At 38.7% G+C, this 27,714-nt stretch overlaps 1 protein-coding gene across 1 annotated transcript in view; it reads right to left on the bottom strand.

Moving 5' to 3' along the window:
* Window positions 1–27,714, bottom strand: part of rpa1 (replication protein A1) — a 57,445-nt gene that overhangs the window by 15,268 nt on the left and 14,463 nt on the right. Inside the window, exons 4-12 of the mRNA XM_052035547.1 lie at window positions 25,396–25,504; window positions 21,259–21,347; window positions 20,584–20,667; window positions 20,004–20,136; window positions 13,096–13,198; window positions 5,421–5,489; window positions 2,837–3,029; window positions 2,446–2,585; window positions 435–583 (exon numbers count right to left, since the gene is read on the bottom strand). Of these exons, the coding sequence (XP_051891507.1) occupies window positions 435–583; window positions 2,446–2,585; window positions 2,837–3,029; window positions 5,421–5,489; window positions 13,096–13,198; window positions 20,004–20,136; window positions 20,584–20,667; window positions 21,259–21,347; window positions 25,396–25,504 (1,069 nt within the window). The remainder of the gene's footprint in view (window positions 1–434; window positions 584–2,445; window positions 2,586–2,836; window positions 3,030–5,420; window positions 5,490–13,095; window positions 13,199–20,003; window positions 20,137–20,583; window positions 20,668–21,258; window positions 21,348–25,395; window positions 25,505–27,714) is intronic.

Below are 27,714 nucleotides of genomic sequence, written 5' to 3' on the forward strand. Positions count from 1 at the left end.
GTCAGTCAAGTCAATGTAATGATAGGCATTGCATTGTTACTTGTATAAACTGTTTTCAATAGATGATGTATGGTATCAAAAGTTTGTACTTATGTACCAGGTACAAAACTTTGACATTTTCTAATATTTCACATTTTCTAGTTCACATTTCCCACAAATTCGGGACATGCAGTTTATTTTTCTTCTTCCATCATTTACACAAACATATCTGTGTGAAATAGCTTCAACGGTGCACCTGTATAAAAGTTAAGTGTCACAACCAAACTTACTGAACATGAAGTGCATATCACTCCAGGGCCAGATTAATTTATACTATGATTCAGCACAAGTTGGAAGAAAAAATATTTTACATAGACCTTGTTAATGCATGTAAACAAATACGTAACATTTTAAGATCAAGCACTATGTTCAGGAAGAGGGTACTAAAAACACACCATGCTCTTAGTTTGAAAGCCTCTGGAATGTCAGGATTAATCAAGATAGTGCTGGATGACAAAACGGATAGAGATCTCCCGCCGAAATCTGAAAGTCTGGCTCCTTTAATAGCCACCACTGGCTGTCCCGATCCATCAAACTTCTCAGCCTAGAAAAAGAAAAGAATTTTAAATTTCTAATTTTCATCGAAGACAGGGGACTGCCACCTGTGGTCTTGAGCCAGGCATTTAAAATAGCCATGATAAAGTGGCCGACACTTGTTCTGTGAATTTTCCTTTCCCAATAGAACAATTACATTGCTACTCAACAGTTCCTCAACATTAAAGCCAGATCTCAAACATCCCATATTATTAAGTTACTGTCCCATCTATAAATTATAGAATCAATGTAACAGCACAAAGACTATCCAGTCTGTGGCAATTTCTCCATATGCTCTTTTGCACAGAAACCTTTAAATACTTTTCTTCTTTTGAATAAAAATGCAATATCCTTAGAAACAAAGTTAGTCACCAAGTAGTTGCAGAAAATTTAATGTTTTAATCAGTCTCCTTTTATTCCCCACCCCCCTAAACTTTCACGTAAAGCAATCCCCACATTATGGCTAGAAATTCGCCCTTACAGAATTCACAAATCACTGCATAAAAGTTTTGAGATACTTCCACTCACAGACTTTGTGGAAAAAAAAAGTAAACCTTCTCTCCAACTCTTGTTTCTTGATGCACATGCAGATGACATGGCTTCATGTTACAGAAAATAGCAATATAGACCTAGGAATGCAACCCCCACCCAGAGAGCAGGGTTTGTCTGTAATCTTAAATTGGGAACTCATTGATCAGTGGAAACAATCCGTCAATATATACTGCTTTAGAGGCACTCCATAATTCACTCTATTCCAAAATAACAAAAAGCTCAACTTTAAGTTCTTACTTTCAACTATAACCCTCCGTCGTGTTGACACATTGGTGAACCCACAACTGCGTTTAAATCCTTGCTTTAATAGAATGCCAAATTCTGCATACAACTATTGTGTTACAGGTTCAACAAGACCATTTTAAACTCATTTCTGTCATGGCAAACATACCTCCTGCTTTCCAAACTGCTCAATGAACCAGCATCACTGCTCTACAATTCATATACAAGGACCTGTTCCTGTGTGTACCGACACTTCCCAAACTCCTAACATTTCAAAATATTTTGCTTTTCTATTTTTCCTACCAAATGATTAGTTTCATATCCCATCATAATTACAATCCACCTGCCATCTTTTTGCCCACTCACTAAATCAGTCTACATTCTACTCTAGTCTCTCAGTTCAGTCTCACTTTTTCCTCTAGTGAAATATGCTCCATTTACAACATTAGAATGTTTTACCCATTTTTATTTCCAAGTTTTGTTCTATTAATTCTTCCTTTGCCTCCTATCTGTATATCCCACTTTTGCATCCATACACTCCTGTATTGAGTGCCAGAAAAATCTTGTTGTACTGTCAATTCCACTATATATTAACCACGTTCTCCATCCATTCCTTAAAAAAATATGTCCTGATGTTGCTGAAAGCTAGAATATCAGCATCTATTACAAACAGGACAATATTCCAAGCCCATAAAATTTGACTACACAAAACCTATAAGTAAAAGGATATAAACACCTGGAGAAGTAATACTATAGCAATGATTTGGAAACATCACTGAGTTGGTGATTGGTTGCATCCTCCCTTGCATTACAGGGCAAGGCTCCCTCTCTGGTTGAAATTCTGCTGGGAGGAGGCGGCTCCAGGAAGAGATACAAAAGCAAGAAATTCCTCATTATGCCCACATTGTCACATTCTTGCCTTGAAAAATTGGTTTAAGCCATAATCAGGAGACTGCTTTTCTCAAAGGCTGTAGCACTATGCACATTTATCAGAATTTAGTTAATATAGCTGATTAGCACAAATTCAGCTGCAAGAATATTCACATTATCTCAAGTTCTACACAACTACTGATCAATTCTGGAAAGATAAATGCTTACATCTTCACCCCACAGTGTAGTACTGACAACTTTCCCAGACATGTCCATCAGATAAACATTTCTCTTGGATACTTCACGATTATTTGACCTCACTGTTATTTTAGTGACATCTTCAAATGACTTGCAGATTCCAATTACATCTGGAATGAGATTTTTTGGAAAAAAGATGAAAATCTAAAAGTTATATTACAAAGTACAACATACAGACAAAAATTCCAATAAAGGTAATGGAATATCTTTTTTAAAAGACTACAGAGAAACGACATCCAAAGCATTCCTTTTTGTTAACTTGTTTCCAGACAGCACCATCCAGTGACCAGAAGCAGTACTATAGCAATTTGTTACAAATTACTGCCCTGCACCAAATTTCCCCTAAAAAAAAATCCCTCACCGAGCATTGTATCTTTGTTCTTATTTTCAAGCTGATGAATCGGTACAAACTCAAATTGTACCGTGGGCAAGTCATCTCCATCACCACAAGGGATCACAGAGGTTTCATTGTTAAATGTCATCTCATAATCATTCTTCACAGATGTATACTGTTTGTTGGCAGTCTTCAGTGTTCCTTTTGACACAAGATATACCTGTAATGACAAAACAAGTTCACATTTACACTCAGCTGCTTTCTATAGCTAATAAAGTTTGATCTTACACCTCCAATTCTCATATTTGGAAACAAAAGAAAACCTGCACACTGGTTATAAATAAAGTAGCTAGGTGGCACAAGGTGAAGATTTACACTCATGCAGGTTGAGCATAATTGCTCACATCTTAATTCTTGCACGTTTTTATTCTAAAATGGGAGCAACCGGTGGAAAAGAAAAGTGATCAAGCAGCAAGTCCACAACATGGTAACATCCTCATTGTTGCTTTATTAAGATTTCTCCATCAGTTCATGCAAGGAGAAAACAGTGAACACTGGATAATTATTTCATAGTGGAAGCATTTTCTTGGTAATTTTGTCTTTGGATGAAAACATTTTAAAAAATAAACACAGCTGTCTACAAGAAATCTGATTATTTTGGGAAATAGTTAAATAAGCTCTTTTGCCAAAACTCGTTTTGTATTTGACTGGTCAAAGATCTTAAAAAAAATTCTGGTTTAATAGAGTAAATTTTTATTCAAATGGAAAACTTTCATCTTTGCCTTAAGATTTACAATAGGAAAGACAAATTAAAAATTAATGACGACAAATCATTAAAGTTAAGTAGACATTTGGTCCATTCCGCTCACTGTCACACCATGGTTTTGACCAGAAACATCTATCCTTCCAGCCTTTTATTTTTCCTTTTCACATATTTGATGAAATTCCTTTAAAGTGATGCTTATATAGTCTGTGCCCAAATAGCAACTGCTGCTTTAGTGATTCTAGTGATAACAGCCATTTAGTCCATGTCCTGTTACAATTCACCAACTGGCAGATCCAATCGATCACTATTTTGTCCTCTTCAAACCTTCCACAATTCTGAAAATCTTAGATCTCCTTTAGTTTTACTCTACTGTGAAAAATACCTCACTATCCCAAGTCTTTTTTTCACAATTATAGCCCATTATTCTGGGAGTTAAATACCCAAAGAGAATCATTTTCCTATTAAATGCACAAGACAAGAATCACAACTCAACTTCTGGTTGGATGAGCTAAGAGTGGAGGATAACTAAGGTGTGCTGGTGTGATTCATTTAGCATTGAGGTCACATTGTACCCTTATTATTTAAACTTCCATTATAAACTCTGTCTATGCCTATAGGTAAAGTTAACAGGGAAGCATAACTAAATGAAAAACCCTTCAACACATTGATTTATATTCTGATCTGAATAGCAGCTACAATGCAGTCAACTGGAGCAAGGCTTCAGAATTCAAATCTCAATTTCAGCTTCAATTTTGCTGTTGAAACAATCAGTAACCCTCCCTGACCACCGCCATTTGTTTTGATGTTGAGGCACTGTGAGGACAAGACAAAAACAAGTTGTGTACGCCTAACTCTCCAAGGAAGTCCACCAACATAAATGTAATGTTGGATACGGGAAGTTGACTTTCCATCGATTCCCACCCCCCAACGTTATTCATAAAATTTGCAAATATATTGCTGTTCACAGTACCAGACATTTCATTTTGTCACAAGATTTACATTGCATCACTTATTTTTCCTTTTACATATATTTCATGACCAAACTGTCCACCCTCCCCAAATCAGATTCCATTCCCTCCATGTACACAACAGAAAGGCTTAAGCTGCGACATTTCCCCTTAGGACCTTTGCAGTGGCTACAAGTTCAGTGCATCCCTCAGCTCATCGTCCTCTATTTTGGAAAATGCCAGTCTGCAACATTTGATCATCAACAGCTCCTCGCCACAGAAAACAGGCAGGTTGTAGGGAGACCAAAGAGCTGATAACCTTCCAGCCACAAGTAGCATTTGCCTCATTATATATTGTCTCAACCTATCAAATATTTATCCACCTCCACTTTAAATTCTTCAATGATCCAGCTTCCTCCATCCGCCAGGACAGAGAATTCAAGAGTCACCTCCTTCTGCAAAAGGAAATTCCTATGTACCTCAGTTTTAAATGAGCAACCCCTAATCTTAAAGCTACGCCTCCTTGTTCAAGACTCTCCCACTAGTGAAAACATTCCAACATCCACCTTGTCAAGCCCTGTTAAGACCTTTTTATGTACAAGGTCACCACTCATTCCTCTAAAGTCAAAGGAATACAAGCCCAAACTATTTAGTCTCTCTTAGCAGGACAACCCTCTCTTCCTGGGAATTAGCCTGGTGAATGTCCTTTGTACTGCTTCCAATGTGACAATCCCTTTCTTTACCTCCTTCTCAAGGTCACTGTCACTTTGGAAACAAATCCTCCCTATCTTTCGGCTGGGACTGGAGAAATGTTAAACATACAAAACAATGCCTGTATAATTTTCATATATTCAGCAGTGATGGGTTATAATTTTTTCTGAAGTACAAGTCTCTTTACCTTATTTACTTCAATGAGTGGGAAAAACTTATCCACTTGCTCAGTGAAAACAGTGGCTCTAATTTCACCCTGTAAAACAAAGCAATTGAAATCAATAGGAACTCTGCATCCACTTAAGGAAAATTTCTGGTTTAAATTAAAAGCAAAATTAATTAACTTTCATTGTAGCCATTAATAACCACCAGCACGCTCAAAGGCACTTCATCTCACTCCTCACCACAGTCCTCCAACTGTGTATAAAACAGTTCCTGATGGAGGAATTATCTCAGAGAGTCTTAGCTAAGAATAAGAAATCACTGTGCTGGTGAGAAATCACATTCCATTTGTGTAATAATGTTGAAGTATAACTTTTGATAAGATATCGTTATTAGTCACATGTACATCAAAACACACAGTGAAATGCATCTATTGCGTAGAGTGTTCTGGGGGCAGCCCGCAAGTGTCGCCACGGTTCTGGTGCCAACATAGCATGCCCACAACTTCCTAACCCGTATGTCTGTGGAATGTGGGAAGAAACCGGAGCACCCGGAGGAAACCTACGCAGACACGGGGAGAACGTACAAACTCCTTACAGACAGTGGCCGGAATTGAACCCGGGTCGCTGGCGCTGTAAAGCGTTCTGCTAACTGCTAAGTTAGTGCTGTTCATAGAAAACAAAATCAACATTACCAAAGCATAGTAAAACTCCAATAGTGTGACATCCGATTGTTTGAAACCCCCGTCTGACATCTGGCTTATTCATTTCCCAAATGTGAACTGGGGATCGAGTACATGCAGGGTGTGCAGTCAGAGCCATGGGTTCAGAATGTGGCTGGCGCTGGGGTTCTGGACCGTGGGCTGGGTGTGGGCCCAGAGCCAGGGTCTGAGCTTGAAACACCTGGGGCCTGGAACGGGGGTAGGTTTGTGGCTAGAGCTGTGGTCCGGAGTGCTTGTGCTTCTCCTGCTACCTTTAAGCTCACCAAGTTCATTGGAAAATTTTGAAATTGTGTAACATGTTTAAAAAAAAAGTGAAATAAAAGTGAGCTTGGGTATTAATGACGGTCATTCAAAAAGGTCCTGAAAATTTGCTAGTCTGGCACAGTCCCAAAGGGTGGCAGATTATCAGAGTTTTACTCTATTCCTTTTAATAGCATTGTATTCATTGCTTAAAACATTCAAAATAAGTGGAAGCTTTTTTCCTCCTCAAAGTTCACTACTTAATGGATAACACATTTCTCTTGCAAATGATGGAAGAAATTGAGAACAAAAAGAAACAGTTTAATGCAGCATAATTTCAGCTGTCAGAAACTGTGATAGTTATTTAAGTACCAATACTTGCCATCTCTAGTACAAAAAAGGACAATATCCAGACCTGATCTCTGTAAAGCTTCCTGTTGGTAGCTTCTAATTAGGATGGAGCATGTTCAAAGCAGTAAATGAGATTTCTCTGGATTATTCGATCTAAAACTAATCTTTTCTCCCCCTCACACAGCAGTGCCAAAGTGATTTACACAAGTTAAAAGCTGCATCAGCAGAAGGCAAGAATATTAAGTTATACAAAAAAAACAAACATTTTAACATTGCTAATGCTGCAATCTGTAGGTTCTATCATATGGATATGAAGCTATATGGATATAAAGTTAGAGCAGCAGTTAAAGCAACATATTACAAAAAAAGCAATGAGTGAAAAAAAGATCAGTTTAAAGCAAATTCTTAAAAAAAAGTAAAAACAGAATGCCAGAAACATTCAGCAAGTCGGCAGCATCTGTGCAGAGAAATAGAACTAACGTTTCAGGCTGATAAACCTTCTGAAAATAGGGGGGGGGGGGGGGGGGGGTTCTATGAAGAGCATACAATCTACTCTTCAAAATTATAATCCATTTGATAACCATATCAAAATGCTTAAATGCTGAACTCAGAACAGTAAGAATAAGATGCAATACATCAAGGTTTGTCACGGGAGAGGTGTTAAATTGACTGTGAACACATTTAGCACATTAATGTTAAGAATGCTTCAGGCCTACTTAGATTTGGGAAGAGTGCACTGTAAATGTACTAGATTTATTTTCTGTATTGACTTGCAACTTGCATTACATCAGCTGTCCTGGATAAAGCAAAAGAAAAATCTGCACATCTGAGGCTTAGAAAAGCTGGTGACTGCCAGATGAGGAGGCACAAATACAAATTAGCCACTTACAGATCAAATTAAAGTATTTAGGAGGAACTCATCAACAATGATGAGAATTTAGAACATACTACTAGATATATGAAAAACAATTAAAACCAACCATCTCAACCATCCACATAATTTTTCAATACCCAAATTATTAGCAGTATATTGCCCCAAATACAGGCTGTTCCTAGGCAATGAACGGGTTTTATTTTATAGACGTCCATGAGCCAATTTCGTCCACAAGTCAGAAAATACACAAAACTGATTGACATGGTGACCGTACAGTATTGTAATGAATGGCATCAAAAGCACACAAGACTGATAAGAAAGAACACGGTAGCGTAGCGGTTAGCGCGACGCTATTACAGCGCCAGCGATCGGGGTTCGATTCCTGTCGTTGTCTGTAAGGAGTTTGTACGTTCTCCCATGTCTGCGTGGGTTTCCTCCCACATTCCAAAGACGTACGGGTAAGGTTAATTTGGGTTTAAAATGGGTAGTACTGACTCGTTGGGCCGGAAGGGCCTGTTACCACACTGTGAATAAAATTTAAATAATTTTTAAAAAATTACTAAAAGTGGAGGGATGGAGGAAACTAGTTCTGTCGTTTGCAGGAACAAACAAACACACGTACATGCACCAAACTTTTAATTTAATATTATTGGAGCTCATTCTTATGTAGCAGTGTCCACAAGTCAGGTGTTCAGAACCCAGGGATGACTTGTACTGATACCTAGTCAGAGCAGGTATCCACACCAAAAAAGTCACCCTCAGCCTGTGCACAATCCAACTCACACCAATCACGTAGGTCTGTGTGTAGAACATATACCCTACCTTACACAAAATCAGAGTCATACAATCAGCACCCACTGGTCAACTGGTCTTTACTGGTTGCTGTGTGGAGTGGGTGAAACATACATTTGAGATCTGAGGGGTGGCTTGACTTATACACAAGAAAGAATAGATGGAGACTAGTGCAGCCAGAATTGGTAATTACAGTAAGTGGAGTTTGCTGTTGAGGATAAACACCTGCAGACCAGTTCTGGAATGCAAATTCCATGTATACAACCTCACTCCCAACCTCTTACCTTGTTGCATTAATCAAAACCCTGCTGATACATTTCAGAATCTTGTACTGTGGTAAGGATAAGACTCAGGTGCTTTCCTAATATAACTACATTCTCAATCCTCTACCTTGATTGTATTAACATTCAAATTGCTCCAGGAAGTACTAAGCCTCATCTATAATTTATTACAGATTGTTAAATATGCAATTGGAAGACCCAAAATTATGCACAAATTATTTGGACCTCTTATAATAACAAAAATAGATAACAGGATTCTCACCTAACCATTCAAATTAGACTTTTAAGTTACTATTTGACCAGAAGTAACATCAAGAAACCCCTATAAAATTGCAGTCAATGGGAATGGGGATGGGACGAACCTTAGACTATTGGTAATCAAATCCAGCACAGAGGACGATGGCGGTGATGTTTGAGATGATTAACCTCCAACGCAGGACATTGTTGCAGGAGTTATTCAGGATAGTGTCCCATCAATAGGACATCACAAGGTTAAATGTGAAAATGTTCATTGATGAATAGTATTCTCTTAAAACTGCAACTCATGAGACAATGAAGTAAGCCACCTCCACATGCAGCAGGATGGGGACAAAATTATAGAGCAGTTGACTGTACTGGGCACTTGCGTCACACTTATGACCATTCCAATCCAGAAGTTCTAACATTCCCTTGATATTCAATGGTTTTGTTTTACCCGAATCCCACATGCTGGGGACCTCACCACTGACTAGAAATTTAAATGATCCAGCCAGGCTGCATATCCACAGAGAACATCTTGCCTTCTGACTCTCCACAGCCTTTCCGAGGCATACCAGGAGAAGAATGGAATGTTTTCCACTTGCCCGGATGTGTACAGTCCCATCAGCATTCAGCTAGCTTGACATCACCCAGAAGAAAAACCATTTATTTGATTGGCACACCATTCTCCACCCTAAACATTTACTCCTTTAACCAGCAGTGGACTCCAAAAACTTGCTGAGACTCCATTAACAACATCTTCCTGACTGAACTGCACCACCTCCAGAAGACTAGGCCAGCAGGCACATGAAACAGTTGCTTCCACATTCCCCTCCAAATCACACATTGCCATGTGCTGCTGCCACATTACCCTTTTGCTCTTCCTTCATGGTCACTGGGTCAAAATGCTGGTGGTGCCTACCCAACACAGACAGCATCAATTTAAGACAGCTTGCCACAGAGCAGAGCAATCAGGAATGGGCAATAAATGCTGGCCTCGCTGATGACCACAAACTGAATAATTAATGAAAATTACTGGAAGAGTTGGGAATAAAATTTATCTTACGAGTTCCTTCAGGGTCTAAGGTCAACTGTTTAATGGAGACTACAATCTGCACTCTTAACTAAGCATCTATCTGCTGTGCACATTGCTCTTTAAAAGTCATTAAAAAAAGTTGCAAATTATGGCAGACAGAGCTTTAATGATATCACACCAGGACTCAACACACAAAAGGAACAAAGAAACCTCCTGTCTGGCAACATTCTTGCTCAGCCTTTAACACTTGTTGTTTCTGGATGCAAAGGTGAACTGATAACTAGGTGAGAATTTGGAATAAATTAGAAGACTGGATGAATAAATCCTTAGAAGCATCTCATCTAAACTGTAGACGAACAGGCCATTCATTCTAAGTACCTTTGTTCCACATGAGCTTTTTCCCATCTTTCTAATTAGCACCAAAAGCCTGCCCTCTATTCTTTTCTCCCTTGTGTATATTCAACTTCCCTTTAAGTGTGCCTGTGCTGTTTGCCTCAGTCACTCCCTGTGTTAGTGAGTGCCATGTTCTCACCACCTGTTGAGCAAAGGGATTTCCATAGAATGCTCCACTAGCTTTGCCTTGCTGCAGATTCTCCAACAAATGCATCTTCTTTAGGTTTATCCTATCAATGTTTTATGGTCTTGTAAGCTCCCGAATTAGATCATACCTTTAGCCTTCTCACTTCCAGATAAAAAGAACCCCAGCCCCTTAATGGGGGTTATAACCTCTTGGCGTACAGAGGAACAGGGGCTATTGAGGAAAGCATGGATTGAGGGCAGAAAACCGTAGAACCATAGAACAATACGGCACAATACAGGCCCTTCGGCCCACCATGTTGTGACGCCCTTCCTCCCACACCTATGACTATCTAACCGCTTCCTCCCACATATCCCTCTAACTTAAATTCCTCCATATGCTTATCTAACAATCTCTTGAACCTGTCCAATGTATCAGCCTCCACCACCACCCCAGGCAGCACATTCCACGCACCAACCTCTCTCTGGGTGAAAAACCTCCCTCTGACATCACCCTTGAACTTCCCACCCAATACCTTAAAGCCATGACCTCTTGTTTTGAGCACTGGCGTCCTGGGAAAGAGGTGCTGGCTGTCCACTCTATCTATTCCTCTCAATATCTTGTATACCTCTATCACGTCTCACCTCATCCTCCTTCTCTCCAATGAGAACAGCCCTAGCTCCTTTAATCTCTCCCCATAATCCATACTCTCCAATCCAGGCAGCATCCTGGTAAATCTCCTCTGCACCCTTTCCAATGCCTCCACATCCTTCCTATAATGAGGTGACCAGAACTGGACACAGTACTCTAAGTGTGGCCTAACCAGAGTTTTGTAAAGCTGCATCATCACTTCGTAGCTCTTAAACTCGATCCCCCGACTTATGAAAACTAACATCCCATAAGCTTTCTTAACTACCCTATCCACCTGCGAGGCAACTTTCACTGATCTGTGGATATGAACCCCCAGATTCCTCTGCTCCTCTACACTGTCCAGAATCCTGCCATTTACCTTGTACTCCGCCTTGGAGTTTGTCCTTCCAAAATGTACCACCTCACACTTCTCTGGATTGAACTCCATCTGCCACTTGTCAGCCCAGCTCTGCATCCTATCAACATTCCTCTGCAACAATTAGGAATCAGAGCACTCAGAGTGGACAGGATAGGGGTGTGATTCTAGCCCAATCATTTTGTACCCTAAGCCACAAATGGGCTCCAACTACTCTGGATGGTGAAAAAGAGTTGGAAGGCAAGGAGGAAAATCAAACACAAGTTGTGCTCAGGCAACAGCTTGAGTAGTGCCTCCTGCCAAGGAAGTAATGTAAAGGTAGACTGCTGTGTTGTTTGAATTGTGGTTTCTCCAGCCAAAAGTTCCAATCCAGGACTGCAACAACAACAGCAGCACTTGCTGATCTTCAAGAAGAGCGAGGCACAGCTACATATCTAGCCGTGCCAGCCCATTACCATGGCAATGAGTACAACTGTGCAATCTCATCACCAGCCTCATAGGCTGCATATTTTAATTAAGTAATTTATGTTTTAATCTTTTACATGCAGGAAAAACTTCTTTTTAAAAAGAATTCAATCAGGATAAATAATAAATGGATATCACGAGTTACTTCCACATTATGATTTCAGGTGAGATAAGCAGAGTTTACAAAGATTTACATTACTGCTCTCCCATGCGTTCTGAACAGATGCCACTTGTCAGTTAAAACATTTTCACTCAATCCACAAGCTGCCAGTAGCTGAAACCAATCCACAAATATCTTCCCTAAAAAAATGATGTAACAGGCCATTATTCAAAACCATTCTGGTATTAGCAAAAAGGGTTAAAAGCCTCTTTGAATGAAATGGTTGCAGCTAACGAGTGATAACTTTTGTAGCTGTTAAAATTTTATTCTAAATCAGCAGGGATACATTAATACAGCATGTGCACCAGCCTTCAGAAACTGAACAGGCAGGCAACAGCACTGGATCAGCTAACAAGAATTCGATTTTTTTTGCTGTTATTTTTAGCATGGCAGTATGAAAATGATATTTGAAAGGCGGTTTGTCAAATCAATTAGAGAGTAGCTCTAAACCCCTCCGTTAAGTGCTATAACCAAGATGGCCTGAAACCTAATGTTGGATCAGTGCAGGCTGTGCCAACCACACACAAAAAAAAATCAGATCATGGCAGGTCTTCAAAAAGATTTGGACAGTCTGGTGCCAGGCTGTGAAATTTTTGGCCTGTATAGTCCCTGAATGTACAAATATTTGAAAATCTATTATAAACAGTAATTTTAAATAGAATTTAATTCCACCCCTTCCAAAAAGCTTTAATGATAAACCTAACATAGCTAATAAAAAAATTAAAACAAATCAATACACAATTTTAAAAGTTTAATAAAACAAGTCCATCAACTCAATCAATAAGTTGACTAAGAATGCTAAGTATAAACAGACCAAACAAAGATGGATTAGTTTGGTTACCATTTGTGAAAGTCCTCCCTTAAGGGCCAATCAAGCAGCAACTGAAGATTGCCCCCTGCTGACCACTGCAAGGTTGGCTGCTGAAGATGAAGCTGTTTGGCACAAACACCCCCTATTGGTGAGCGAACAAAGCAGAAAACTGATTGAACAGAAACATTCATGCTGGGAAGGATTCTTACACTCTCATCCAGCAGCTCAATAGAAAATAGCTTCCCTTCTCCACGAGAGTTGCTCCACGTTCTAATCTGACTTTTATTGGTAACACGAGCTCGGATTGTCCATCTGGGGAAAAAAGCAAGATTTAATAGAGCCTTGTTATTTTGCAACTTAAGCCAATTCAACAGAATAGACTCTGTAGAGATTATACCTAACAATCTTGTTAATACTTTGGCACGACAAACAAAAATCAATTTGTGAAACATTCTAAACTGTTTAGCTACTTGTGAAACACTGGAAGGAATTGATGCAACAAAGAGTAGCATGACTTTTCCCCCAATAAAACCAAACAGATATTCTTCCTTTTGTGCATTGCACACTGAAAATATTCTTCAAAGTTTCAATAACAAAGACTCAAATCTAATTGTATTTTAAACTGTCTGAGCTGGTTGTATTACAATTACAACCAGTGTATGGTTAGCCAATGCTTTCGCTTCCACTATTTTTTCCTACTTCAGGAAGAATTTCAATAGACACACATGCTCAAGTATGCAACACATTTAAGAGAAATCATTTGCTCATCTGAATGTTACCATGGCCAGGTCAAATCCAATAATGGCACTCAGCAAAACTGCACTGAAATGTGAAAAATTCTTCAGTGATTGACTACTGTCAATGACATTGCATCTCTGTACACAATGGTAACCAATGATAAAATAGTTTCATTCGCTCTCCTTTCATCACACCAAATACTACCCAAATTGCTCAATTTGGGGACAAAGCAAGTAGTTGCTCTCAAGTACTTGCGGTGCAGCAGTTAAATAATGAGATTAGAAATCCAGAGGCCAAGATTGGAGCTCAAATCTATGCAGTAGGAACTTTAAAATTAAACAAGTCATCAGTGGCAATGACCAAATACCCACCTTCAGGACCTCCTTTAGGGAAGGAAATTATTTTACCCAGTCTGGCCTTTACTTGCCTCCAGACCCATAGCATGGTGGCCAAATCTCAAGTGACCTCTGAAATAGCCGAGCAAGGCAATTAGCTATGGGCAAATTAGGGAGTGCTCTGCACAGAATGCCCTTGAGACTTTGTAGGAGGCAGCAATGCATGCCTTATCGCCAGACTTCTCAAACAAGCTGGTGGCGAGGAGTGTCCTCCCTGATAAACGGATGCAAAGCCAAAGTCTCAATCCCAGCACATGCTGCCCTTGAGATGGCTGCAGTAGGGATGAGACCATCATCCACCTTCTGTTGGACAGTGCGTTCACCAAGGTCTGCAAAGAGATTCAGCCTGATCAGCTGCATAACACAGGATTGTGCGCTCTACAGGCTGTTCCCAGGGATGCATAGAGACAACACTGACTGCTGCTACTCAAAAGTTGTAGGTCTTTCAGTGCAAGTGGTTGCTACAGAGCACAGAAACAGATCTTTCAGACCACTGCACCCATTTATATTAATCCTACACTAATCCCATATTTCCATCAACTCTCACTATATTTTCCCCCTTCCCAATTCTACCATTCACCTAAACACCAGGGATAATTTACAGGGGCAAGTTAACCTACTAACCCACACATCATTGAGATGTGGGGGAAGAAACTGGAGCACTCAGAGGAAAACTACATGACCACAGGGAGAATGGACGAACTCCATTTAGGCAGCAGAGGTCAGGATTGAAGCCAGGTCGCTGGAGCTACAAGGCAGCATCTCTACCAGCTGTACCTGTGCTGCCCAAACAATCTTGTGTGCCCAAATACCCAAAATTCTGCAACTGAGTGCTGTACTCAAGGGTTGGGCCGTGTATAAACTTCCAAATGTTTGCCGATGAGAAACTTGGGAATGATACAACATTTCAACATTCAGTAATGCAAGTATTGTCAAATATAATGATATGCACGGTATGGTGAATAAAAACAAAACAAAACAAAAAAATCACACCTTGTCCCATTCGTTTAAGTATATTTTTTTTTGGAAAGAACCGACTTTGGTATTGCCCACAACTGAGTGCTGCAAATTGGCATGCTCTAAAGTCTACAACAATATACTGAAGGATGCTCTGAAGCAGAGTGCTGCCATTGCAAAGCTCTATAGGGGAAAAGCAAAGTTTAAGGTCCTTCTGCCATTGCATACCCAGGGCTGGAATCTGCATTAAAATCCCCTGACCTGTTTACTCAAGGGTTGTACATAAATCATAACAAGTTATGCTAGTGTTAAGTAATTAGAATACGATTTGTGATAAAAGAGTGTTGAATTCAATATTCTGTATAATACATATCAAAAAATTTTAATGAACTAGCTTTGCCAGCGTGGCACATCCTGAAAATAAATAGAACATAGAACAGTACAGCACAGGAACAAGCCCTTCGGCCCACGATGTAGTGCCAATTAGGGAATAAATATCAAAAACCTCCACAAATTCATGGACGGGTGGGAGGTATCCTTAACTCCCTGCAGTGCACTTTTATCTCTCATCTTTACCAGATGAGGCTCAGTTTTCCTGAGGGAAATGGTTTTGTTTTTTTTTGTGACAATACTTTCTAACAACAAGTGAAGATTTTACCCAAAGAACAGGTCTCTAACTTAATTGATTATGAATGAAGGACACATTATCTGAAAAAATTGCTATTTTTATCTTGAATATGAAGATAACCTTCTTGTTAAGAAAAAGCAAGATTCCTCTTTGATTTTCTAAGTGTCTCAAGTCCTGCACAACCTTCAATATATTGCTGAAAGAAAAACTGCCACTATTTCCCTTTGGTATGTGGTTCACTCATTCAGGTTTTTAAATCTCTTCCTGTATATTTCTTTTCTTGATTCACATTTCTTTTGACCATCATGCACCAATCCAGAAACAAACGGCTGCAGGGTAATACAAGAATGGCAAGGTGATCAATGCAACAGTTTCAGCTGCTTTGAAGAAGTCATCTTTAGAATTGCAAAGGTGTGGGGGATGTTTCAAACAAGAGGGCATAGGTTTAAGTTAGAGAGGGAAGACTTAGAGGGAAAAGATTTTCCACGGAGTAGCTGATACGTAGAACATGATGCCAGAGGTGGTGGAGACAGATACAATTAATTTTTAAAAGGCATCTAGACAGGTACTTGAATAGCCAAGGTATAGAAGACTACAGACTTAATTGGGGGTGGGGGCGGGGGTGGGAAGAAAACTGGATTAGAAAAGATAGGCACAGGGTCTGCATGGATGTGGTGGACCAACAGGCCCATTCTGTGTTGTACAAGTGATATCATTAATGTGGCAGAGTGTAACGTTGCTAGCTTTCTTTGTAATCTTATATCAAAAGAATCATTAGGCAATGTTCACTAATATTGCTCCAATGTTTCTAGCACATTACTCTTAATTTGTCACTACAACATACCTTAACTATAAGGTGACCTGCAAGACCCCCACTTCTCCAATCCTGCATTTCCTCCAACTTCTCTGCATTCCTCTAACTCTGGCTCCTATTTTATTTGCTCCACCATTGGTGTCCACCCTTCAGCTGTTTAGACCCCAAACTTTGGCTTTCCCCTCAGTATTTTACCTTCTCTCTCCCCCAAACTGGTAGTTAAAAACTTGCCTCCTTGACCAACTGTTTAGTCATGTGTTAATATCTCTTTCTACGGTTTTGTCACTTTTTTGTCTGATTACACATTTGTGAAACGTTTATCTTTTCCTTAGGAGCTACATAAACAGAAGTTAATGCCACAATTGGATAGAAGAGAATTTAATATGGTGAGCTCAGCAACAGGAAAAACTCAAAACCATGATTCAGCACTATTTAAAATTGAGACCTTGATATGAAGCAGGTAATTCTTTGATGAAACCTTTTGGCTCAGTAGCAGCACTTTTGCATCAGAGACAGAAAGCTGTGAGTTCAAGTCCCTCTGCAGAATTTAAGCACAACAACCAGCATTGTACCAATATGCTTAGAGGTGGGAGTCTTCTGGATGACCCACTCACAAAGATGTACTAATTCCCAAGATACAGCTTTGAGCATTATATGGATTCTCCTTGGTGCTCTGGCCAATATTTATCCCTTAAAAGAACTCTAACATATTATCTCATTAGTGTTTCTATGTGCAAATTGGATCTTAATTTTCCCAATTAGTTTTGAAATTCAGGCCAAGTAATAAAGTATACAAAGAGGTGTTAAACATTGAACTATTCCTGGATTGTGAAAGATATAGAAACACAATCTCCTTGTTTTTTTAAGCAAGTTCCATACAGCAGGAGGGAAGTTTCAAGAAATTTTTTTATAAAAAGATACAAATGGAAAAAAGTTTCAAATAGTGGTAAAGTGGGGGCGGGGAAGATTTAAATAACAATGAATAAACCACCAGAGAATACTGTTACATAAAATGGCAGAGATATTACTGAATCACAAACATGACTATAAAAGAATAAAATCATCCACAGAATGTGTAAATGCAGGTGTAGTCACCTTTTAATAAAAAAATGGTGACCACGCATCTTTCTAAAGGATACATTCCCAGAGCTATTTGAGTACCTTAAAACAATTATGGCAACAAAATAATAAAACCTTTCAGTGCAGTGCTGCTGTAATTTACCTACTCAGGAATATCAAGATTAGGTTCAGAAATCATTAATTCAGGGCTCAAAATTCCTCAAATTCTTTTTCTGGCAACCAAATCAACAGATAACCATGGAGACAGACTTGCAAAGGGTATTGGATAATCTCTAGAAGCAAGATTCAAGTTAGAGTTACCTGCAGATCAGCTAGATGAATTGCTAGTTTGCAATTATACAATTCAGAAGGTAACAAGTCTTCATTTGTGTTTTTTGAAAAATATCAAACATCATTGAAGAAATAATTGTCCTTTAGTTGTACATAGCCTTTGATAAGCCTGATCTAGAGTAACATTCAGAGTTTTGAGCATTAAACCTCAAAAGATGTATTGTCCTTTGAGCAGTTGTTGTACACATTCAACTGAAAAATACTGGAGTTTAAAAGATTAAACTAGGGGAACCATTTGGTCTGTTTGCCCTTGTATTCAAGGAACAATTTACTTGAGGGCTTTAAAAAAATGATGATAAAAGGCAGATACAGAGAGATTATTGTCTCTACTGAGGAATCTAGAACAAAGAGGAAGTGTGGGCAAATGGGATTAGTGTAGATAGCAAAAAAAGGTTGGCATAAATTGATCGGCTGACGGATCCGTTTCTGTGTTGTTTAACTCTGTAGCTCTAAAGGAACACAAGCTCAAAGTTAGAGCTCAGGTATTTAGCAGTAAAGTCAGAAAGTACTTTGCACACAAAGCACTGTGGAAACCAGGAACTCTCATCCCAAAAGGGCCATGGATACAAGGCTCAAGACAGGAGTCTATCAGGATATAATTAGTGACACCACATGAATAGCTCAATTGCAAGACACGTTCTCTTCAAAAATTACACCAATGTACTAGAGGCAGCTCATGAAAGTGACAAGAATTTATGAATCAGGAAACAGAATGACAAATACATATCATCACTGGGGAAATGCTGAGTATTGTTGGTGGGGAGGTATGATGCAGACCTTCAGAATGACAGCAAAGATGATATAGTTGTAATTACATTATCTGGTGATACGGATGTTAAATTTAAATTAGCAGTTTTCCCTTGGTGCTGTCTACACCACTTTATAAATGACAGTTGCATTGTGTCATGTTTCGCATAATACATTATATAACAAAAGACATGTTTGTCTTGATCACCTTTTCCCAACAGCATAAAAAGGCCTGTCTTGAGCAAAGCTGTCTGCTGCCAAGATGTTTGACTTGATCCAAGCCCTTTAGGGTACAAAATATTGGTGGTGCACAGCAGACTAGTGATCTAACTGTTCTATTACACTCCATATAATAATGCTTCAAATAAAGTACAAATCTAATTGTAGAGGTGCTTGTATTTAAAAAGAGATCAGTAGCAGTAACTAGCTTGCCAGAATGAACAGAAGATTGTTTTCATTAGTTCTTTAACATGAGAGATTTGTGGTTACTTGTAAATTCTCATCATTGCTCCTTGGGGTGATGTCTGCCTACTCAGGTCAGCAGAAACCAGCATGACCTGTCTCCATAATTCAGGTGTGACCAAATATCAAGAGCAACACTTCAATACTATAAAATGTAGAGATGGAGATAACATAATTAGAGGGCACTAGAAGATAACAAGTTACACAAAATCGGCCTCCAGCAAAAACCAAATGCTAAATTTGATTAAATGGATAAATATTTGCTCAAGACAGTTGAGGTGACAGGGTCAAGTACAGACAAAGGTGATCAAATATGCCATGTATTCCTGTACTGCTGCAATCATGGAAATGTCATCTGTGAAATGCAACTTGAATAATGTAATGCCATATTTATTTCCAACAATTCTGCAAGAATACTCTTGGGGAGTTAGTGATTAGCAAGACATATTGATTTTTCTAATTTTTTTTTAAAAAACCTGTTCTTCACATCCCTTGTGAGAATAAGCTTCACACAATCCATGAAAGAGCAAATTATATCTGGTTCTGTGAAAGATTAAGCTTGATAAGCCCAACAGCCTCCTTTTTGCATCTTAGGTTTTTACTTTTGATATAGATTTTGCAACTATTACAACATGTTTGATAATACATCATTCACAACAAATGTTAATTAAAACCTTGGATGTTTCAAAGTAGAACAATGTGAAGAATGATAAACAGATTGGAAGTTTAATGCAGGGAAGTACTAAAAGTGGATTTAATTGTGCACCTCTATTAACTTATTTGCATTTGAGAGAGGGTAGTCATCAATCATCATGATTCCTTAGAGATACCCTTAAACAATCAAGCACAAAGTCAAACGAACATCAAATCCAATAGTTTACCAAATATACCTATAAGTAGAAATGAGGTATAAACCCCGGAATCATTCAATTAAGGAAGCAACTTGAACAAGCTGAGTTTACTCACTTAGACTGGTAGGGGTTCAGACAGGCGATGGGCACCACCTTTGTCTGTGATGCTCCAATGCTGCTTGGTAGTCCTCTCATGCCACCAGATTTATTTGGCAGCTTGTTCTCAATTTTTGCTGGGATACTGTGAACTACAAATATGATATTTCATGTATTAACACCATAATTTTTCTTAGAACCAAAAGTAGAGAAATTATAGTTATTCAATTCTGTGGAAATGGTTGCTTTTTTCCAAATACACATTCCACACAGTAAAGAACCTTCCTTCCGATACTCCTGCTTCATGATTGATTACTAATTAGAACCATTCCATTCCACTGCACTGCAGGATGCAGCCATACATCTAATCATGCACTCTCTCCAAGAGTTGCTCACTTGCTCCTATTCCTTAATCTTCTGATTTTTTTTGGCAAAAATAAGGTAATTCATTAGAGTAGGGCTGCAAAATGTTCACTGATGTGTTGTTAAAAGGAGCTCCAGCATTCGTATAATTAAAATCAAAGGGGAGCACATTTAAATAAAACGTTGTACTGCACCCAGGAACCATATGCAAAGAACGTGACACCGCAGCTTCTTACCTGAAGCAGTGCCAGATGCAGGGTCATTTTGCACCGGTTTGATTGTTGATGGGTTGGCAACAGCAGCTGACTGCTGTGTCTGACCTGTGCAAACCAAACAAAGAATGTTTTGGATCAAAATCAATTAGGAACCAGAAGCATAGAACACTTTCACAGGCTTAGATTCCAATTAGTTCATGTTAAATCATAGATACATCTGGAAATTAGCACAGAAAAATAGAATGTGCAGAAAACTTATCATGACAGCGATCAGATATCTTGCTCTAAATGTCAACTGCTTTAAGTGCATAGCCAAACCAAAGACTCCAAATTCCAGGTTTAATCTCCAGTCTGAGTCAAACTGACATTACAACAGAATATTACAACTGGATTAACATCCTTAGGGTAGAAAAGGAATCAAGGGCAGAGCTCCTCTCCTGATCACCATTCAGCAAGTACTGCATGAACCACATGGGCGTGGATTTACAGGCAAAGAAGAAAAAAGAATTTCAGTTAATTTGACAAATGACCTTCTAGTACAAGTATCTGGGCTAGCTGCACGTATTAAATAACAGAATGCATTCAAAAGAACCATGCCAGAAAGGAGAGGAAAAACTAGTAAAGTTTTTGTTTTCAAACATTTGCACCAAAATACAAACTTAACTATAGGGGAAAATTTGATTAGATGTCACTTGCCTTCATTGATCGGCACTGGATTACCAATCTTTCCATTCACCTGATCAGCTGATCTAACGACTTGCAAGTCAACAATCACTACCGCACGTCTAGAATGGAAACATATCAAGCACATTAAAAACCTCGTTAACTTGTTACATTCCTAATACTTTAATTATATGGACAGTCATACTTGATCTCATTTTGCCAAATTCCAGCAAGCACAGGGTCTCATCAACAGCAAAAGATAAAAATTCTTTGATGAGATGAGCCTTCTCCAAATTATAACTACTATAGCAGAAGATGATTTTTAAAAAATTAGACGACATTAAAATGCAATGGTTCTACAGAAAATTATGTCAGCAACCTAATGGAATAGAATCAAACATACTGGAGGGAGGCTATTTCAGAAAATCAAATGAGTGCTATACCATTAGCAACATTACGTGCATGTTAAATTTCCTGTGGTACTGCCCAGAGAAAATAACACACTTTGATAAGTGCCTCCTATTTTTGCATTGTTGTGCCATTTCACTTCCCCCCCACCCCATAATTTCACTTTCTGAATTACAGTATTATCCAAGTACTGCAAACTGTGTACTGTTAGCTTGTTTATCTTCCCAGTGTGAAGATCCAATTCTCAACCAATCCCCAGTTTGAGAATACAAGTGTGTAATTACAACATGGCACTTTCTATTATAAATATAGACAAAGGAGTTTATACTTGACAAGGTTTACAAGTGCAAAGATCCACGATTTTAAAATTATTAATAGAGTGCAAAGGAGGGCAAGAGCAAATGAAAAGGGAGAACGTGAAAGAAAATTGAGAGAGAAAAATGACCGAGCACAAAAAAAAGGGAAAATTAATACATCACGTCTTCCATGACGTTCGAGAACTTCTCTTGGTATCAGTACAAAGCAGGGACCCATAAATTGATCATCAATTAAATAAACATTTAATTAATTTGTTATATACTAGTCTTGGCCAGGACGTGATCATGTTCATCTACTTGAACTGCTACTTGAAGGGAATGCATCTCATCCAACCCCTCAGTGGACCAAATGGCCTCCTGTGGTGCTGTAGAATCCTAGGATTCTACAGCACCACAAGTTATTCTATTTTCCTTTTCATTTTGATAGTCACGATGCTGCACAAAGAGCACAAGTTCTTCAGTGGAGAGTAAACACGTGAACAGGGGTCAAACAGTAACAATGTAGTTCACATTCTCAAGTACGGCATGTTGTAGGGCAGTCTTTGCATTAACATTTGGCATGTTATTCTTTTTTACAAAGTCTTAGAACAAGTCCAAATAAAGATTCCTAAGTTATCAGGCAAAATATAGTAAATTAAGAACAAAAAAAAATCTAGTCTGGTGTGGTTAGTCATTTTCACTTGTACTCGACAACTCTAATGTTGTTGGCCTGCTGCAATATGTCCCACCTCTCATTTAGTTGGGACTTAAATCCAGAATCCATTCCAGCAACTCCAGGGAATTTCACGATTACCCATCATTGACATAACAACTAACATGCTCTACTACCATTATGGTTGTTAAATACATAGCTAGGCTCAAAATATATTTACAATATACATGAATAGTTGATGATTGGAGGTAGTTCCCCATTTTCTCCACACATTTAAATACAAAAGCCAAGACCACATAATCCAGGCCAATTAGAACACAAGAGATTTAGCAATGAAAACACATTTCCTTAATAGGTCCAAACTGATGAAAATTTCCATAGAGGACACCACTATATTAATTTCAGATTTAAAACGTCTTATCCAGTTTATTCAATGACCTGGATAACTACTTTTGCTCCAAAGGCAAATTCTCATTCATCAGACAAGGCCGAATTGGTCTTAAATGGTGTCATTGTCTATCTTTAATTATCCTTCAGAAAATGGTGGTGATCGAAACTCTTTGACCACTACAGCTCGTGATGAAAACACTGTTGAAACTGGAGGATACTCAGCCTCTCGAATCCAGATTTTTTTTTTATATATTGCTAATCCAGTTAATTATCTGGTTGACAACAACTCCCATCACCCGGGATGTTAATGATGGGGTACTTATTGATGATAATGTTGTTGAATGTGAAGTGGACGTGATTACACTATCTCCATGCAGATAGCTATTCCCTGGTACTTAAGCAGCAAGTAACTTTTGTACCACACATTAGCTCTTTGCTCAATGTTTCCAAATCACAATAAGACTTGGATAGCATTGACATAGACTTGAGTGGCAAATTATGTTCATACATACAAGGGCATCATTCAATAGCACTTCAATCTCATTGTAAACATTCTTACACTTCTTGCAGTGTTTTGACAAAGAAACTAACATTTAAAGTTACGTTTGGGAATTTCTTCCAAAGTTGAATCGTGGAAATAAACAGTGGCTTGTCACATTAGTGCATCTAAATGACTCGGGAATTGCACAATTGTATTATTTCATAGGTCAGGTCAAGACCCTAGTAATTAAATCTGACTACCTGAATTGGTTCAATGACTTTTGGGATTAATTTGAATGGGTACCCACTGGTCGGCATAGACGTGCCGGGCCGAATGGGCTGTCCCCATGCTCTATGACGATTCTGGAACTTTGTACATAATACAGGCTGATGTTTCAATACAATATTGAAGGACCAGTACTTCATTGCAAAGTTCCAACTACAAGATATTAAACCAAATTGGTTGCCAGTGCAATAACATATATAACAATCACAGCTGTTTCAACAAAAACACAAGGAAATAGCTTCTTATTTATCAATTAGCCAATGATGCCAGAGTGACCTTTTCTTTGTGGGATCTGACTATGTACAAATCACCTGTCTTCCTTGTTTGCTTTGTATTTATGCAACCTGCCTCAGTAAAACAGCCAATATAATCAAAGACCCCATCAACTCCATACATTCTCTCTTCTCCCACCTCCCATCGGGCAGAAGATACAAAAGCCTGAAAGCACGTAGCACCAGGCTCAAGGACAGCTTCTATCCTGCTGTTATAAGACTATTGAAAAGTCCCCTTATATTGCAAGACGGACACTACACTTTCTCTGTAGCACTATATATTCGATATTCTGTTATTGTTTTCCCTTGTATTACCTCAGTGCATTTTTGTGATGAAATGATTTGTATGGATGGCATGCAAAACAGTTTTTCACTGTACCTCAGTACATGTGACAAATAATAAACCAATTTACCAAGTGCCTTTCACAATCTTAAGACCTTCCAGATCATATTATAGATAATTAAGTAGTTAAAGTGTACCTAAAGTAGTTTTGACGTGGGAAAATGATGCAGCCATTTTGGGCATAGCTGGTTCTCAGCCAGAAATGAGATAATTATGTGATGAACTGTTTTAGTGAGTGGGTTTAAGGACAAATTTCCTACCACGACAGAAGCTAGAATTATTTTGCTTTTAAAAGGTGTTAATTGGATCTTTTAAATCCACCCAAGGCCATGGCATGACTTTTGCTTATTGCCTCATCTACAGAACTGCCTCAATACACCACTCCCTTCTACCCCATTGTGATAAGACTATTGAATGGTTCCCTTATACGATGAGATGGACTCTGACCTCACGATCTACCTTGTTGTGACCTTGCACCTTATTGCACTGCACTCTCTCTGTAGCTGTGACACTTTACTCTGTACTGGTATTGTTTTTACCTGTACTACATCAATGCACTTTGTACTAACTCAATGTAACTGCACTGTGTAATGAATTGACCTCTATGATCGGTACGCAGGACAAGTTTTTCCACTGTACCTCGGTACAAGTGACAATAATAAACCAATACCTTAGTACCACATTGAGGAAAGATTGTTTCTGCAGTTGAACTTAGAACCAGACCACCCAATTAAGATGCAAAGCTGCTACCATCAAGCTTTGAAACATTGAGAACTTGAAAAAGGCTAGATAAATTCAAGTAATTTCTTTAAATTATGCTCCAACTAGATCCAGTTGTCCATGCCAGATTTTCTTTGAAGTATTTGAAATCAGGGATTGCGAAGTACATTACCATCGAGCATCAAATTACCACCTCCTCATTTAGCTGGAGAAATGCCCTTTTTAAAGGAAAAGCCTCTATCATTTTCATATTTCATGATTTTTTCATAGCTTACAAATACTAGACAATCTATGCTTTGTACCTTCCATCCTTCATTGTATTACAGATGAACCGGTTGATTTGACAGATGCAGTTTACTGCAATAAGGCCATCATCTCCCATGTAGTTCAGTTGAGTTGCTAAGAGGAAAGCTAGAAGAAGAATTTTAAATTTACATCAATATTTAAAAAATTTAATGTGGTCTTATGCTGTAAAAGCTATCACCTCACTATCTAGGATATCTTAGACAACTCAAAGATTCATCTAATGCTGATTAACTTTTCAAAAACTACTGTTCAGTGACTACATTAGTAAAAGTGTTTCCTATGGTACAGTTACAAAACTAGGCAATAGATTTTAACTATTCTCAAAACTATTTTGTGTATTGGCAGATAAATATGCATGCAGTTAATTAGCAGTTAAGTTTTCTAGCAATGCAAACACAGGTCTACAGCACTTCCAACAAAACATTTTAAACATCACCTGATTTTCTTTAGCATCTTATGAAGAACCAGATCTCTAAATCTTACTTTTATTTATAAACACTCAAAATATACAACTACTCAAACATTTTACAATCAGATGAAGTCAACAAAAGCCTGATTAAAGAACCTGGATTTCACATCAAGGATTTAGAGTGAACATAAAAGGTAATTCCAGAGTACAAGGTTGTGGCAGAAGATAACAGATTATCACTAATGCCACGAATATGGATAGGAACAGCAGCTTAGGTATAGAAGCACACACGTTAGTGAGAGTGGGCAGAATGGAAAAGAGCTTTAAACACTAGGATGATACTTTAAAATCTGAGATACATGCAAAACTAATGGCCAAACATAAACAGGAAAAAACAAGAGCAATAGTGAATAGGACGGTGCAGGAATACGGCCAATGATAAAGAGATACAAACAAATGTTTTTGCAACAGAAGACGGCGACAGAAGTTCAATTCTCAGTCAAGTAGAACAAAACTGCAAATTATCTTGTTTAGCCTAGAACAGCAAGGAAATGGATACTTTCACTTGTGAGCACAGGAGGAAATGAAATGTGTTTAGCCTTCCCAAAGTCTTGTCAAAATTGCACGACAATGACTGCTGGCTATCATGTACCATACCAACAACTGGGATGCAGGTTGCTCTCATTACTACTGTGAACATGTTCCTTTTCACATCTACATGAATTCACAGTACTTAAGGATTCCATGCAAGAGCAAGCTACCCAGCCCTATTCTCCCATGCTCTCCCCAAAGCCCTGCAAATTCTTTCCTTCCAGTCATTTACCCAGCTCCCTTTCAAATCCTGTAAGTGAATCTGCCCTTTATAAACACTATTTCCTCCACTAACACTTGCTCCACTTGGCCCAGTTCATTTACCAAAGTCAACATCTTCCCTGTTGGGCCAAAAGCATGTTCTCCTGAATAGACTGCAGAAACTCCTGCCCCACTTTGCCCCTTAAGCTATTGCTTTTCCAGTTTATAGATAGTTGAAATCCCATTATTGCTACTCTATTGCTTTTGTGCATCTCTGCAGTTTCCCCATAAATTTGTCCTCAATATCCTTCCCACTACTTGTTAGCATCTATAACATTCTCAAAAGTGTATCAACACCTCTGTTGTTTCTCAACTCTAAACATGCAAGATTCTGTCCTTGTTCATTCCAGAGCACTGCAACATTCATTTAAACCAATATTGCCATACACTTTTCCCAGAACACCGTGTATCTAGGAATGTTCAGAACCTCCTTCCTACCCTATTCTTAACCAGGTCTGTGCCATTGTCACATGGTAATCCCATATCAACTGGATCTGCAGCTCACCAATCTTGTTTAATATGTATGCTTGTGTTTACATACATTTACTGCTTAACCTATCCTAAAACCCTTGTACTCTTTCTTAGTATTGTACTGTTGAAAAACATTTCTTGATCTGGTCCCATTCATCATGTTGGCTCCTTTTTTAACCTTTGTCATAATGCCTTCCTGTGCCCTCCCAATTTAAACTTTCTAAGAACAGCATGCGACAACCTTCCATGGTACAGTTCTCAGCTCTATTTAGATGCAATGCATCTGGCCTGTGTAGGTACTACCTCCCCCAAATCTGATCTCAGTACCTGAGGAATACAAAACCCTCCCTCCTGCATCATCTCTCCAGCCACGCATTTACTTGTGCTACCCTCCCATTTCCATACTCACTGGCACAGGGAGTATCCCAGGGATTAGCAACCTTGAGGTTACTGACCCGAGACATTATTTCTGTTCTGCTCTCCACAGATACTGCCCGATTTGCAATTTTCCTACATTTTTTAATTTTAGATTTCCAGCATCAGCAGTTTTTGTTTTTTTACTTTGAGGTCTTGCTCAATAGTC

The sequence above is a fragment of the Pristis pectinata genome, chromosome 21 (assembly GCF_009764475.1).
Source record: "Pristis pectinata isolate sPriPec2 chromosome 21, sPriPec2.1.pri, whole genome shotgun sequence".
NCBI classification, from domain to species: domain Eukaryota; kingdom Metazoa; phylum Chordata; class Chondrichthyes; order Rhinopristiformes; family Pristidae; genus Pristis; species Pristis pectinata.